Source organism: Lemur catta, chromosome 10, assembly GCF_020740605.2.
Source record: "Lemur catta isolate mLemCat1 chromosome 10, mLemCat1.pri, whole genome shotgun sequence".
Lineage (NCBI taxonomy): Eukaryota > Metazoa > Chordata > Mammalia > Primates > Lemuridae > Lemur > Lemur catta.
This window is the reverse complement of record NC_059137.1, coordinates 36,387,464-36,402,185: the sequence shown is the minus strand read 5'-3', so window position 1 is coordinate 36,402,185 and position 14,722 is coordinate 36,387,464. Positions and strand designations below refer to the sequence as shown.

The window sequence follows — 14,722 nt, the reverse complement described above, 5'->3', positions numbered from 1 at the left end:
ATGGCTTCTGTGTGCCCCAGCCCCTGGTTCCCTCTCCTGATTCCCGTCCCTGCTTCAGGCCTTACTGCACAATTGCTGCTGTCACTGCTGCTTCTGGTGCCTGTGCATCCCCAGAGCATGCTCCAGATGCAAGGGGATTCCTCCATGGGAGGAGGTTCATCTGGGGAAGACGACCCACTGGGCCAGGAGGATTTGTCCAGTGCAGAGGATCCCCTCGGAGAGGAGAATCCATTTGGAGAGGAGGGTCCACCTGAAGTTAAGCTTGAACCAGAAGACGACTCCCTGAAGTTAGAGGATCTACCTACTGTTGAGGCTCCTGGAAATACTGAAGTCCCCCAGAATAATGCCCACAAGGACAAAAAAGGTAAGTGGCCATCTGCCTCCAAATCTAGGCTCCAGGAGGTTCATGCCTCCCTTCCCCATCCCCTCATCCAGGCAGTGATCATCCAGGGAAGGAGAGGTGCCTGTACTCTGACAGCCCTTGCCAGGCAGGCAAGGGGAGAGACAGAGGGGCTGGGCCCCATCATCCTCTAGCTGAGAGGGGAAGCAGCCCACATATACATGCCTGGCCCAGCCAGGGAGCAGACAGAGGGGTAGGACAAGCTGCTAGGGAAGCCTGAGGGTGAGTTAGGTAGCTGGGTAGCTGGGAGGCAAATTTGAGCTTGAATGCAAAACTGAGTATGTGTATTAATCTGAAAGCTAGAAGGGGATGGATGGGGAGAGAAAATAAAAGGGGTACAGATGGAGAGAAGTGAGCTGGAAGAGATGGGAGAGAAGAAAAGGGGAGGCTGGAGAGGAGAAAGAGAAAAAATAGGTGGAGAGGGGTCGGAAGAGTGTGAGGCGAAGAGAAGAGGAAAGACTGGGGGGTAGAGTGGGTACCAGAGGATGAGCTAGAAGACCTTGCAGAGATCATCTCATCTTCAGTCTGCAATGAGGAAATTGAGACCTAGGAAGAAGGAAACAGCAAGTAGAGGAACCTAGCATCTCGACTCCCAAGCCAAGAACTTTGGGAAAGAAGTTGGGGACCAGACAGGGCAGAGGGATGAGTGAGGAGGAGAGCGGAGTAAGGTAGAAAGGAAAGATGGTCTCCTGATTTGGGCCTGGGGCTGAGGCGCCCACTCACTTTACAGATCCTAAGACAGCGGTCGCAAACTGGTAGGATTGCTGTGTGGCCTACCCAGCTGTGGTGTTACATTTGGTTGCAGTCTATTGTGCTTTACACCTGGCCCGCTCAGGCATGTTACCTTCTGTGCCTTGTAAGGCATCTGAGTTTGCGAACCTCTGCCGATTAGAGGGTCCCACCCATTCCGGCTTCAGGGAAAGGACTGGGCTCTAAGATCGGTCTGTTCATCCTTCTCACTTACGCAGGGGATGACCACAGTCATTGGCGCTATGGAGGTGAGACACCCACGCCCTGCACAGACCCAGTCTGGGAACCCAGCCCTGCTGATCTGCCCCGCAACCATGCCTGAACACGGGTCCTGGGCGTCCGGGCCACCGCCCGCTGCCTGTCCCCGCCCACGTCCCTGATTTCTAGTTCCCGCTCCGAAGTCTCCTGGCTCCACCCCTTCACTTTTTCTACCCGGGTTCCCTAAAAGTTCCCGACCTAGTCATCAGGGTTCCTCACCACATTATCCCACCCCAGGCGACCCTCCGTGGCCCCAGGTGTCCCCGGCCTGCGCGGGCCGCTTTCAGTCCCCGGTAGATATCCGCCCCGAGCTCGCCGCGGTTTGCCCGGCCCTGCGACCCCTGGAACTCCTGGGCTTCGAGCTCCCGCCACTCCCAGAACTGCGCCTGCGCAACAATGGCCACACGGGTGAGGGGGGGCTCCCGGCCGAGCCTGGGGGGCCGAGCCTCGGGACGCGACGAGACTCCCTGGGATTCGGCGCGGCCTCCCGAGCGGGACGGTCGGTCGGGGCGGAGCTTGGGGATCCGGTTGGCCCTCCGGGGCGCGGCGGGGCCCGGCTAACCTGCCTCTCCCCACGCAGTGCAGCTGACTCTGCCTCCCGGGCTAGAGATGGCCCTGGGTCCCGGGCGGGAGTACCGGGCCCTGCAGCTGCATCTGCACTGGGGGGCTGCGGGTCGCCCGGGCTCAGAGCACACCGTTGACGGCCATCGTTTCCCGGCCGAGGTGAGCACCGAGCTGTCCGAGTAAGGGCACAGAGGCGGGGGCGGGGCGGGGCCGGAGATCTGGCCCACTCCTACCCTCGTGTCGTTTGCAGATCCATGTGGTTCACATCAGCACCGCATTTGCCAAAGTTGACGACGCCTTGGGGCGCCCGGGAGGCCTGGCCGTGTTGGCCGCCTTTCTGCAGGTACCAGAGCCTGGACACCGCACTACTGCCTGCCTCCCGACACTCCTGGACCCAGCGTATCTTCCCCCCAGAAATCCCATCCCAGCATGCTCACCCTGGCCCCTGGCTATCAGCCTCATTCACTCATGGGTTCGTTCATTCAACACTGACTGTGAACAAGCACTGGACCACCACAAGGATTCAAAGGCCGTGGGTCCTTGCCTCTAAGGAGCCCACAGCCAGTGGGGGAGGCTGACATAACAGATATATACAAAGGACATGGAGTAAAAATAGTGGTCACAGGGGAGGCTTCCCTCCTTCACTAGTGGGGAAGAAAAGGAAGTGTTCCAGGTAGAGGGAACAGTATGTGCAAAGACTCAGAATATGGCCTATTTAGGAAATGGCAGATGTAATAGCGTGGACATCAGGGAGAGTAATTTCTGTAATATTCCAATGACCCATCATTTCCCCTTTGTGAAATGCAGTATTTAGTAACCTCTTTGGCCCTTTAATAGTCCAGGCTACATACTCAATGATTAGAGGAAGCCAGTAAAGTGAAGGGGTGGTGAGATCCCTTCCAGGCTCACTCGCTGTTGCTTAATGCCAACCGCACAGCACAAAGTTGAGAGAGGTGCCTCAGAAATAGCATGTCAGGACCTCGCTCCAACAGTCAAACATATGGATTATTAAGGTGAATACAGAAGTAACACGAATACAAAGGTGTGTCATGGTTTTCTGTGGGGAACCATGGAGCGTGTGGAAGTAGCGATGAGTGAAACTGCATAAGGTTAGTTGGGCCCAGGTCACTGAGAGCCTAGTATCCTAGTAAAGTGGCCCCTCTCCCTCCTCCTACTCCAGCTGGGCATTGAAAACCAGTCCACCAAACTTGTTTGCAAAGCAAGAGTAAATAGACTTTGAGTAATAATACATAAGATTTTATGTTTCCCCAGCATTCTCAGAGTTGAGGAATGGGGAGGACTATGGGAGCCCCGCTCCACATTTGAGACTCCCTGGTATTCGTCTTACGCTGTCATCCTCCAGGAGGGCCCGGAAGAAAACAGTGCCTATGAGCAGTTGCTGTCACATTTGGATGAAATCCCTGAGGAAGGTCAGTTTGTTGGTCTGGCCACTACCCTTGATGCCCTAGTCCATAAAGAACTGCCCTGGGGAGCCTCAGGTCTGAGGCTGGAGGTGGGCTCCCTCCCATGCAGGAGGGGGCTGAGTGCACTGGGCCTCATCATGACAATGACTGTGAAGCTGACACAGGCAAACAGGGGCAGGAAAACTGCCCACAACAGGCTTGATGGTTAAAAACCAAACAAAAACCAAAAATAAATAAAGATAAAAAATGGTGTTTGGAACTTTCAGGGTCAAGTCTAGAGATCTAAACTTTTTCTGAGCACTGCCTACTTCTTTTTCATAAGCATCAAATATTTTGACTTTGTAAATACTTTTATTGGAAATTTTCTTTCCCTTCTCAGTCACTCTGGGTCATTTTAAACCTCACTACTCTACCTTTGGGTTTTTGTTAAACTAGAGTAAACTCTGCCTTTGGAGTTCTTGTGTCTGTTTTTTAATAGTTATAAATATTCATATTTATTTTTAAGTTACGCAGCTCATTTTCCCTTTTTAATTCACTCTGGGCTTAAATCTGCGGTCCAGCCTGTGGTGGCAGTGTGCGCGGAAGAGTGCAGACGCAGAGGGAGGACCTCAGCAGCTCTTGCTCCGTGAGGCCTCTCCAGCCCCAGAGCCCTCTACTTTGTTTTGAGTCATGTCTGACGGGAAGGGCCGCACTCAGGGAAGAAGTGTCTCAGGGAGACGCTAACTTGCTCCTCGGAGGTGAAGCTTCAAGGGGCACGATTGTAGGTGAGACCCCAACACAGGTCCTCTCTACAGGCTCAGAGACTTGGGTCCCAGGACTGGACGTATCTGCACTGCTACCCTCCGACCTCAGCCGCTACTTCCGATATGAGGGGTCTCTGACCACACCGCCCTGTGCCCAGGGTGTCATCTGGACTGTGTTCAACCAGACAGTGAGGCTGAGTGCCAAGCAGGTGGGGCTGGGCGTGGTGTTGACAGAGGGGATGTGGGGCAAAGAAATCTAGGATGAGGTAAGAAAGTGGAGAATGAAGACATCAAGGGGCTAGGTGGCCGGTGTGGGAGATGGAGGGTGGCATCCTGAGGTGTTGGCTGTGAGGAGGCCTGGGACCCTTGTTTCCTTTCACGCCTTGAGCCCCCCCACACGCACCCTCCCTAGCTCCACACCCTCTCTGGCTCCCTGTGGGGACCCAGTGACTCTCGGCTACAGCTGAACTTCCGAGTGACACAGCCTTTGAATGGGCGAGTCATTGAGGCCTCCTTTCCTGCTGGAGTGGACAGCAGTCCTCGGACCACTGAGCCAGGTACATCTTTGTCTGGTGTCCCCTCAGGCACAGGTCTCTCACCCTCCCATGTGTCTTCATTTGTGCCAGTGTCTGTCACTGGTGGTCCTAGTGCGGCTTTAATGTCTTCTTTTTCTCTGTAGTCCGCCTGAATTCCTGCTTTGCCGCTGGTGAGTCTGTGCCCCTCCTCTTGCTGTTACTGGGAAACACCCCTCCAGGGGCTAGTGAGGACCACCTGTGCTCCCTGTCCTTTGCCGCAGAACAGACCCCTAACCCCAGTCCGATTCCGAGTCAGAACATGGGGTGGGAGATTCCACCATGCTCAGAATGAAGCTCCAGAAATCTCCTAGCATCCTCCTCCCCAAACAACCCTTTTACTTAGCTTTTAGGAAAGAAAAATGGTGCTTATCTTACCCCTTCCTGTGTATCCACCCCTATCCCTCAGCTGGCCTCTTCTGGAAACCAAGGCATTGGGGCTGCCTGAGAACTTGGGACAGGGGTTGGGGGGGGTGCACTGAAGCAGGCTTTGAGGAGCCCTGCAGATCTCTCCTCTCCACCTCCCAGGTGACATCCTGGCCCTGGTTTTTGGCCTCCTCTTTGCTGTCACCAGCATCACTCTCCTTGTGCAGATTCGAAGGCAGCACAGGTATTACAGTGACTCCTCCCCCAGGTATAACCCCCAGCCCCTGAGGAGCCCAGAACACCAAGTTTCATTCACACTGCACTCGAGTGAGCTCATCCCGGGCCAGTTTTCTGATTACCCTTCCCTGTTGCCTACACACAGAAGTGGGGCCAAAGCGGTTGTTAGCTACCACCCTGCAGAGGTCGCCGAGACTGGCGCCTAGAGGCCTGGAACTTGGAGGATGTGCAGAGAAGCCAGCTAGAGGAATCCGAGGGGAGCTGGAAACTCTGTCCTGTCCTGCCCATTATACCACTTCCTTTTTAACCTCCAAAGACGTTTTTTAAATAAATATTTCTAATAAAATATGTGGAAATCACCTTTGTTCCTCAGGAGGATTGTATATTAATTTGGTATTGCTGCTGTAACAAATTACCACAAACTTAGTGGTAATGGAAATTTATTCTCTTCTAGTTCTGGAGGTTCTTAAGTCCAAAATGAATCTTATGGGCTAATGAAGATGCCAGTAGGGCTGGTTCCTTCTGGATGCTCTGAGAGTAGAATGTTTCCTTGCCTTTTTAAGATTCTAGAAGCCAACTCATTCCTTGGCTCCTGGCTCCTTCCACACATCACTGCAGCCTTTTGTTCTCATCGTCACATCTCCTACTAACGCCTTTGAACTTCTTGCCTCCCTTTTATAAAAACCTTTGTGATCACACTGAGCCTACCCAGATCACCCAGGATGATCTCCCCATCTCAGAATCTTAGCTTAACCACAAAGTCCCTTTCCCATGTAAGGTAACATTTCACAGGATTAGAATGTGGGCATTTTTGGAGGAGGGGCATTATTCTGCCTACCACAGATGTTATCAGGAAGGGGAAAGAAATGACTGATCCTGTTGGAATGGCCTTGCATGTGTGTGTGTGTTTGTGTGTGTGTGTTTGGGGTAGGCAGACTATAGCCTCTAGGCTTAAAATCACAGAGGCTTTTGGGTTTTCACCCTGCTCAAGGAAAACCTGTGTCACGTCTTATATTTTTGCCTTCAGCATGTACGGTCCGGCCAACTGGAGTAGGGCAGTGTTGCGGATGGCAGCTCCTTTGCCCCGCAGGGAGTAAGGGCCAGATGCCCCCACAGCCCTGTCCACTTCTCTGTTTCACACAGCCTGTCCACAATCCCTCCTCAACGAGCCCTGTGCTCCCACCTCATGGCTGCCACTGAAAAGGACATCCCATCACGGAGCCAAGATCCAGGCCCTCTCATTCAGAGGTCTTCCAACTCCATCAAAGAAAGGCTTAAAGGGCCCTGTGATGCCGGTACCATCAGTTTTATTGGGTTGGGGTGGCAACTGTACCCTGGCCGGGCAGGACGGCCCTCACAGGTTGTTGAGTTCCAGCAGGGTCTGGTCCAGGGTCTGGTGAATCTCCACGTTCTCCTCCTTGGCACTGGCCAAGGTCTCTGTGAGGGGAAGCAGCAGGTGAGGAGGGGGAGGGGAGACATGGGGGGAGACATGGGGTGGGACGGACAGGGGAAGGTGACATACAGACATGGAGTGGTCTAGGATACACAGGAGGACACAGCATTCAGGGACCCCCGGGCCTCATGGGCAAACGGATGCACTGAGCAGGACGAGGGGGACAGGACAGACACGGATCCCTCACTTAAGACCTCGGGGTCATGGAGGTGGGACGGGGAGGCCTGAGTCATCAACTAATTTACCCTCTTTCTTGAGAAGGTTTAAGAAAGTTGGAAACAGAAGGAAAGACAAAGACTGAGCCAGGAAAGGGAGGGCCAGACAGACAGACAGACTTGAGGCAGAAAACAGACCTGCAGCTGCAGTAAAAGCCCCATGTTGCTGATATCCAACGTTTTTCCGGACTTCATTCCAGACCTTTCACAACCTTCTTGCCCCTCCCGGCACCTCGCCACCCATTTCCCTTCCAGCCCTTCTGCCTGATCCTGGAAGCCCAGCCAAGCGCTCCCGGGTCAGTGGCGGGCACTGGGTGTGTGGAGGGGGGTCACACAGGCCCACATGCAGCAGTGAGAGTCAGAGGGCGACAGACTGGGAGTGCCATGCGGAGGGGTTTCGGCGTGGGTGGGCTCGGTGTAGAGGGGTGTGTCACAGGATGGGGTGTCGGTAAGAGCCAGGATCTCAGGAGTGAACCAGCGCTCTATGGCGGTGATGGAAGTGCTCTCTGGAGGGCAGGAAAACAGCGTGGAGACCAAGTTCAGAGTTTATTAGGCAGCAAAGAGGGGTGGTGGGTGTGATAGACAGAAGGATGAAGCCAGTGCCAGAGTGGGCGGAGAGTATGATGGGGGCTCTCCCTGGGCTGCTCCCAGCCTGGCTGTGCAATGTTGGCAATTTTTGCTCCTCCTGCCTCCCCTTCCCCACAGAAAGAATGGAAAGGAGAGGAGAGAAGGGGCTGGGGTGGCCACACTGGTGTGCAGCTCAGAGGGAGGTGATGTCATTGAGTGCGTTGTCCAGCTCCTCGCTGATGGCCTTGTACTTCATCTTCTGGGCATAGACTTCATCTGGGGAGTCCGGGGAATGGGGGGCAGGTGGGAGTGTGGGGAGAGGGAATGGAGGAAAAGAGGAAAGGAAGGAAGGAGAGAGGGTAAAGGGAAGGAGAGAAAAGGATCAGAGAGAGGTGGACAGACTGAGAAAGACAGGCCAGAGAACAGGCTGGACAGCCGTCAGGGTTCCCTCCCCTCTCTCTTTTGTCCTTCTTTGTACCCCAAATTGGTTCTCCCCCCAGGAGCTCCTGCCTCCCCAGGGACCTGTGGGCACAGTGCTCTGGACAAGCAGGAATGCTTGCTTAAGCGGGAGAGCCAGGGTGCTGAAGCCAGAAAGGGCTAACATCCTAAAGTTGGAGATAAAATTGATGCTTGCCTGAGAAGGCTGGGAGCAAGAGAAGTGGGAAAGTTAAAGGGTTATCATAGAACAGACAGGCGTAGAAAGGCACGTTTAGTCACAATGCTGTCAATGATAGAGCCACAGGCTAACAAATATCTGGATGTTTGCTTTCACCAAATGTAGCTTAAAATAATACTTTCCATTAATGTCGTCACGCAAACCTACATGTTACATCAAATAGCTATTTAATAAAGTCTCCGTGATGTGACTCTACTGTGTTGCACTTGGAGATGGGATTGTCTGAATCAGTGCCACTCAGAGTGCGGTCTGGGGACCAGCAGCGTTACCAGAGAGCTGGTTAGAAATGCAAATTCTCCAGCCCACATTCAGCAGTCACTTTGGAGTAGGACCCAGGAATCTGTCTTTCTAAAACTCTCCAGGTGATTCTCGTGCATGCTGAAGTTTGAGTAGCACTGGAGTTGATGTGAGTGGCCAGCTACAATTACTAGAATCTGAATTGCAGGCCTAGCCCCCTGGAGTTTGTGGAGTCCTAGGTGGTCCAACTCTAGCTTATTGGTGGCAAATAGAATGGGGTGAGAAGATAAGGGGCAGACTGATAGTCACAGGGGGTGTGGACCTACTTAAAAACGTCTGAGGGTATAAGGGGTATCCCTTTTACCTTCTAGGTCATCAATGGTTTTCTCCAGCTTTGCCACGGACCTTTCAGCAAACTCTGCTCGGGTCTCAGCCTGAGAGTAAAGGCAGGGTGGGAGAAATGGGAAAAATTAGCCCTTCCTTGAGACCATTGGTCAACCTTCTCCCCATCCCTATCCCCACCTTCGCTGCCACAGGCAGTCTCTGGTGGGGACCAGGGTGGCCTGAAGGAAGACTGGGCACTAGAAGAGAACTCTTACCTCCTTCAGCTTCTCCTCCAGCAGTTTGATCTCCTCTTCATATTTATCCTCTTTGGTGGAATACTTTTAGGGACAGACACGTGCCATCAGTATATCGCCTCCACGAATGTTTCATTTCTCCACTAACCCTACAGGTTCCTCATGATCTTGCCTCTGTTGCGCACCCAGCCCCTCCCTGCCTGGGCCCGTCGCCCCCTCCCCGCTGTCCTCACTGCCCTTCTACCCCCTTCTACCTTGTCCGCTTGGGCCTCCAGAGATTTCAAGTTGTTGGTAACAATTTTCAGCTCCTCCTCTAGGTCCCCACATTTACTGTAGGGGTGTGTGGCAGGGCGGGGTGTGAGGGCACAGTGAGGCCAGACAGTGGAGATGGCACAGTGGGGGAGGGGTGGAGGAGAGAAGAGAAGAGCAAGGTTGTGAGAGTGACAGCAGGCAGAGTTTGGAAGCCCCAGGCCCTTCCTGACCCCCAGCGAGTGAGAGAGAGCAGCCTGAGATGCTGATCGGAAGGAGAAGGTGAGCTGAGGGAAGGCGCCATTGCCCAGAAAGGTCCAGAGAGGTCACTACCTCCTCCTCTGAGGCCATCAGGGACTTGAGGGCCTGGTCCATGGTTCGAAGTTCCTCCTCCAGCTGCCTTGCGCGGCTGGGGGCAGCAGGCAGGGGTCAGAGGACAGGACCTGTCCCTATGTCCCCAAGCCTGGGATACTGCCTCCCCATTCTGCAGAGGGCCCCCATGGCACTGGCTCAGGCCGAGTGTCACTTGTTCCCCCAGGGTATCTTTACCTCTCGGCCACCTCAGCTCTCTCTTCTGAGCGCTCCAGCTCTCCTTCCAGGATCACCAGCTTCCTGGCCACCTGGGAAGTGGGACAGAGAAAGAGTGGATCGGTGGTGGATGACTGGGGGTGTCTGGGGCTTGGCAGTGAGAAGGAAGTAGGGCAGGGCTGTCACCTCCTCGTATTTTCGATCTGAATCCTCGGCGATGTGCTTGGCCTCCTTCAGCTGCATCTCCTGCAGCTCCATCTTTTCCTCGTCCTTCATGGCCCGGTTCTCAATGACCTTCATTCCTCTGAGAGGCAGGGAGAGGAGCAATTGTGGGGTCCGGACCAGAAGAGACAAGATCCCTTCCCCCTCCCGGCCCTCCCCCTCAGGGACCCCAGCCCACCTCTCGCTCTCATCAGCTGCCTTCTCAGCCTCCTCCAGCTTCTGCAGGGCGGTGGCCAGGCGCTCCTGCGCCCGGTCCAGCTCCTCCTCTACCAGCTGAATGCGGCGGTTCAGGGAGGCCACTTCTGCCTCAGCCTGTGGGTCAGAGGGCAGAGGGAAAAAAGGCTTTTGTCTGCCTTGAATGAGAATCAGAGAGGCTCCAGAGGATGGCAAGACTCTTCTCAGGAAAGAACCTAGGCTTCCTGGCTACTAGACTTTCAACCTATTTTTTCCCCAACCAAGCATCTTCTGCCCAGACTCTGTGCTCCAGCCAAAAACATGCATTCCTTGACAAGCCCCACTCCCCTGCTACAGGGCCTCTTCTGGCACTGTGCATGGTTATCTGCATGCAGGTCCTCTGTCCCCTGTGAGAGCACTCCATGTGCTGGGACTGGGTGGGAGGTAGCTCTGATTCCTTCACAGCAGAGCCTGGCCCAAGTAAGGGGATGGGGAAGATTCAAGCCAACCAGGTTTCACTGCTGCTAAGAACAGCCAGTCACAGAATCAAGTCAGTGATGTCACTGGTTGCTAGGCGGACTCCCAGCAAGGGGCCCAAGAGGCAAGCCAGGCCTATAGGGGACATCCATGGCTGTGGCAAGGGGCTCCCTGCCAAGGCCAGGAGACAGCTGGGACAGTGCAGGGGCAGTGTGAGGGATGGATACTCAGCCCCGGTCTTGAAATATGGAGGCAAAACCATGGAGGTTTTGGAAAAGGGCCAAAAAAATCTGATGATACACTGAGAAAATGGGAGGGCAGAGCAAGGTGGGCCCCAATAAAGGAAAATGAGAGAAGCAAGCAGTCTGGTGTTAAGAGCACTGGCTGAGTCAGACTGTTGTCTGTGAGCCATAGCCCAGCCACTGAGCACTTGTGTGACCTTGGGCAACTTATTTAGCCTCTCAAAGCCTCAGTTTCCGCCTTAATAAGTTGGAATTAACAATAACAGTTCCTTCTTTTTAGGGCTGTTCTGAGATAATGAGGTGCTTCTAATACTCAATCAACAGGACCATCTGGGAGGCTCATAAAACCAAACAGGTTCTTTTGCTCCATGCTAGATCCACTGAATTGAGATCTCCAGGGTGGGTGCTTGGGAATTGTCTCTCTCTTTCTTTTAAAAAGCCCCCAAGCGGTTCTGATGATAAGCCAAGTTTTGGAAATAGTAAAATAATATGTAGAAAGCCCCAAGCACATTGCCTGCACAGGGTCCGCACTCCGTAAATGTTACAGTATCCCTGTCTCTCCCTCAAAAACAAAGACATAGAGACGCTGAGATTTCAGACTGGAAAGGAGGAAGCACCAGTGTAGGGGAAGGAGTGAGTGGAGGGGGAAGAGCTGGTTGGCAGCACTGGGGCAGAGGGCCTGGAAAGCAGGTCCGGGGTGGCACTGTAGGGCAGGAGAAACACAGCACCATATATAGAAAGTAGACTTAGCTTGTCCTCCAGGTGTCCAAGGCACCTGGAGCTTGGCCACCTAGAGTGACAAGAGCCCATCATGGGCACAGGGCCGGATGACTCAGTGTGGAAGGATTCTGGGGACAGCATTGGGGGTTGGGAAGGATAACTCTGGGGGACGTTGGAGGACTACTCTAGAGAAAGATGAGACTCTGTAAAAGAAAACCTCTCTTCATGGTGGTAGGGGGACAAACGACTTTGGAAAGTTTGGGAAGTCCTGGGGTCCTCGTCATGGGACTGATACTGCCATTTCCTGCTCCTCAAGCTCTTCCCAGTTATGGATGCCATTCTCTAACCACAGGACAGACACTACTGTCCCCACTGGACAAATTGGAAGCAAGAGAGAAAGGAGAAACTGAGGCACTGTGTAAATTAAGTTGCTGGGTTCAAGGTCACACAGTAAGTTTGGGCAGTCTTTCCTATCCGCTTCTGGCACTGCTGCTCTGCCTCCCCAGCTGTGGCCCTGTCTGCCCCGTTCCCCTCCAGCCCCCACCCAGCTCCTTGGGTTTCCAGTCCTGCCTCCAGCTGCACTAGGCCTTGGTTATTTATAGAGTGTCAGATGCCCAGAGCTGTCTTTGCTAGCAGCTGCAGGTCAGTTCCCTCCCAAGTGCCAGGGCCAGTGGAGAACCAAAACTGGGGGCTGGAGGTCAGAGAAGCCCAACCCTGGGGGCTGGGGAACAGGGAAAATGGTCAACACAAACAGTAATGTCATCTCTGATGCTCAGATCATGCTTTATGCTAATCCTCCCATACACCCCAACCATAGGTTCATCCTAAAATAATCGAGTGTGGAAGGCAGATAGGGAAATGGACGCAGAGAATGGTGAAAGTAAGATGTCCAAAGCTACATGGCCATTCTCCTACCTTAAGGTGGGCGTTGGGAATGGTAGGAAGTAGAGAAGTCTGGTTGGGGTTGTAGGAAGGGCAGAGAAATCTCAGGGTAGGCAGGACCTGCCAAGGTAGCTGCTTTGGCATTTGTGGCCCTGTCCCTCTGCCCTGTGGCCTGGCGTGGTCTCGAGGCTGACAGCTTAATGAGGGTAAATGAGGAGCCGTTAGAACCTGAGCTTGGGCCCCAGTGCACAGAAGGGCTACTGGAGCCAGAGATCAAGGCCAGGGAATTTCTAATGGCTCCTTAGGGGTGTAACTCAAGTTGGGCCCCATCTTTGGATCCTTCTCCCTCCTCCTGCTCAATAGTACCTCACAAATCTCCCCACCCCCAGTCTAGCTGCCGTCTCCTCTCTAGTTTCAGCTGCAGGATTAACTGAGGTAGATGGTAAATTCTTGTACCACACACCCCCACAATGACTCACTGCTTGATCACTGTACATTTTCAAAGCTGGACCCAAACAGAATTACAAGGCTAAATCCTCTGGGGGAAGTGGTAGGTGGTTTTGATTTACCCACTGTCTTGGATTATTTGTGTAAGCTTGCCCTAGCCCTGGGGACTGAGAGGAAGCCATTTCTGTCTCGGTGCTGGGGATATCTAGGTCCCTTTCTCCCCTCATCTTCATACCTGGGTGGGCCCTCCTAGGTGCACTAACTCCCCTCATTGTCCCCCCACTGTCCCCCAAGTCCCCACTCACATCGGTCGCCTTCTTCTCGGCTTGCTCCAGTTTCTCCTGGGCATCTTTCACGGATTCAGAATACTTTTCCACCTCATCCTCTGTCCCCTTCAGCTTCTTCTGGAGGCCCTGCTGCTCCTCTTCCAGCTGGGAGAGAGGGACTTATCAGCCAGGCCTGGGTGGGGGCCCAGGCCAGGAGAGAAGGCAGCAGTGTGTGCAGGGGGCTAGGAAGAGTTATTTGGAGGCTGCTGGAGGAAGGAAGATAACAGAGGAGGGACAGTCCAGTCAAGGGGTTTGGGGGACCCGGTAGGGGTACAGAGAAAGCTTCAAGCCGCAAGGAGCAGGACCCATCATTGCTCTGCAAGGGCAGGAGTGGAAACCAGGAGGCTGGGGCTTCCCAGGCTATGGTGGGTGAGATGAAGTGTGGCTCTGGCCAGGGACCTGAGAGTGCTGAGAAGGCCCAGCCCTCACCCTGGGTGGGAGAGCACCTTGGAGAGCAGGCCCAAGGCTGGGAGATCAGGGCACTAGCCCACCCGACCCTTGGTGGGGGAGGGGAGGCCGCACTGCGCTTGGGCCCCCACCTGCTTGCAGCGGTCCTCAGCTTGCTTCTTGTCTGCTTCGGCCTGCTCAGCACGGTCGATGGCATTCTCCTTGTCCAACTTTAGCATCTGCATCTTCTTCTTGATGGCGTCCATGGCTGCGGTGGGGCGTGGGCCGGCTGGCGGGCAGTGAGAACCAGGCGGACTGGGCGCACGGGTGGCGGGTGAGGAGGACCGAGCCGGACTGGGATGTCCCAGCCGCGCGGGCGCCTAAAAGGCTGGGAGGGACCGGGCGGAGCCGGCGACCAGGACCCTCCCCCACCTCGGCCCAAACCTTGTAGGGGCAGAAGCACTGCCCGGCCCGGGGGCGCGGCCGCCCCCTGTGCCCACCTCCTCGGGCCCGCCCCCCTTGGGGGTCCCACCCCCATCCCTCTAGCCCGCACCCCAGCCAGCCGTCGGAGGAAGAAGCCGACCGTCGGCTGGAAAAACCCAATCGCTACAGAGGGGAGGGGACCCTCGGGCCGGGGGCTCCGCGCTTCTTCTGACTGACAGCCGGGCCCAGTGGCAGCTGCGGCTGGGGGCCCTGGGGCTATTTCGGGGCGTGAGCTCAGGGCAGCTGCCCTGGCGCTGGGACTGGCGTGCCCCCCCTTAGCTGGAGCAGCCGCTGCCCTTAATTTAGAAGTTTCCTGTAAATCCTCCCGGATTAAATGTCTCTTGGGAGGCGGAGTTCCTCCGCGGTTCGAGTGCCTCAGTTTACCCTGAGTCCTAGACTCTAGGTTTGTGTTACTGACGTGGTGGCGGCGGCGGTGGAGTCTCACCGGAGGCTTGGGGAAACTGAGGCAGGAGGAGAGCCCAGAGCCCCGGTCGCAGTGCGGAGCGCAGTCGGGTTGCTGCCCCGGAGCGCGGGCCTAACCTCTC

General features: G+C 54.8%; 2 protein-coding genes across 5 annotated transcripts; one reads left to right on the top strand and one right to left on the bottom strand.

The window, feature by feature from the left end:
• CA9 (carbonic anhydrase 9) lies at positions 1-5,673 on the top strand. Its single transcript, XM_045562852.1, has 11 exons — positions 1-364; positions 1,369-1,398; positions 1,646-1,816; positions 1,989-2,131; positions 2,223-2,315; positions 3,336-3,402; positions 4,191-4,348; positions 4,552-4,696; positions 4,819-4,845; positions 5,240-5,321; positions 5,460-5,673. The coding sequence occupies exons 1-11, from the start codon at positions 1-3 to the stop codon at positions 5,518-5,520; spliced, it is 1,341 nt and encodes a 446-aa protein (XP_045418808.1). The 3' UTR covers positions 5,521-5,673.
• A 931-nt stretch (positions 5,674-6,604) lies between these two features.
• On the bottom strand, positions 6,605-14,722 carry TPM2 (tropomyosin 2). Of its 4 annotated transcripts, none has more exons than XM_045562855.1 (9): positions 13,847-14,722; positions 13,287-13,412; positions 10,218-10,351; positions 10,004-10,121; positions 9,839-9,909; positions 9,623-9,698; positions 9,062-9,124; positions 8,827-8,896; positions 6,605-6,751 (listed from the first exon to the last, which is right to left on the bottom strand). In XM_045562855.1, exons 1-9 carry the CDS (start codon positions 13,958-13,960, stop codon positions 6,669-6,671), a joined length of 855 nt encoding a protein of 284 aa, XP_045418811.1. In that variant the 5' UTR covers positions 13,961-14,722; the 3' UTR covers positions 6,605-6,668. The 4 variants fall into 4 exon arrangements, with proteins under 4 accessions (XP_045418811.1, XP_045418814.1, XP_045418812.1 ...); XM_045562858.1 differs by lacking the exon at positions 9,623-9,698 and adding an exon at positions 9,295-9,370; XM_045562856.1 differs by lacking the exon at positions 6,605-6,751 and adding an exon at positions 7,516-7,825.

Bases quoted from the DNA above. Each gene is read 5' to 3' on its own strand.
- CA9 (XM_045562852.1), top strand. From the start codon at position 1: ATGGCTTCTGTGTGCCCCAGCCCCTGGTTCCCTCTCCTGATTCCCGTC. The intron at 2,316-3,335 runs GTACCAGAGCCT...GTCATCCTCCAG, and splicing joins TGTTGGCCGCCTTTCTGCAG to GAGGGCCCGGAAGAAAACAG. The intron at 4,349-4,551 runs GTGGGGCTGGGC...CACCCTCCCTAG, and splicing joins TGAGGCTGAGTGCCAAGCAG to CTCCACACCCTCTCTGGCTC.
- TPM2 (XM_045562855.1), bottom strand. From the start codon at position 13,960: ATGGACGCCATCAAGAAGAAGATGCAGATGCTAAAGTTGGACAAGGAG. The intron at 10,122-10,217 runs GTGGGCTGGGGT...CCTGCCTCTCAG, and splicing joins GCAGCTGATGAGAGCGAGAG to AGGAATGAAGGTCATTGAGA. The intron at 9,910-10,003 runs GTGACAGCCCTG...CCCACTTCCCAG, and splicing joins CAGATCGAAAATACGAGGAG to GTGGCCAGGAAGCTGGTGAT.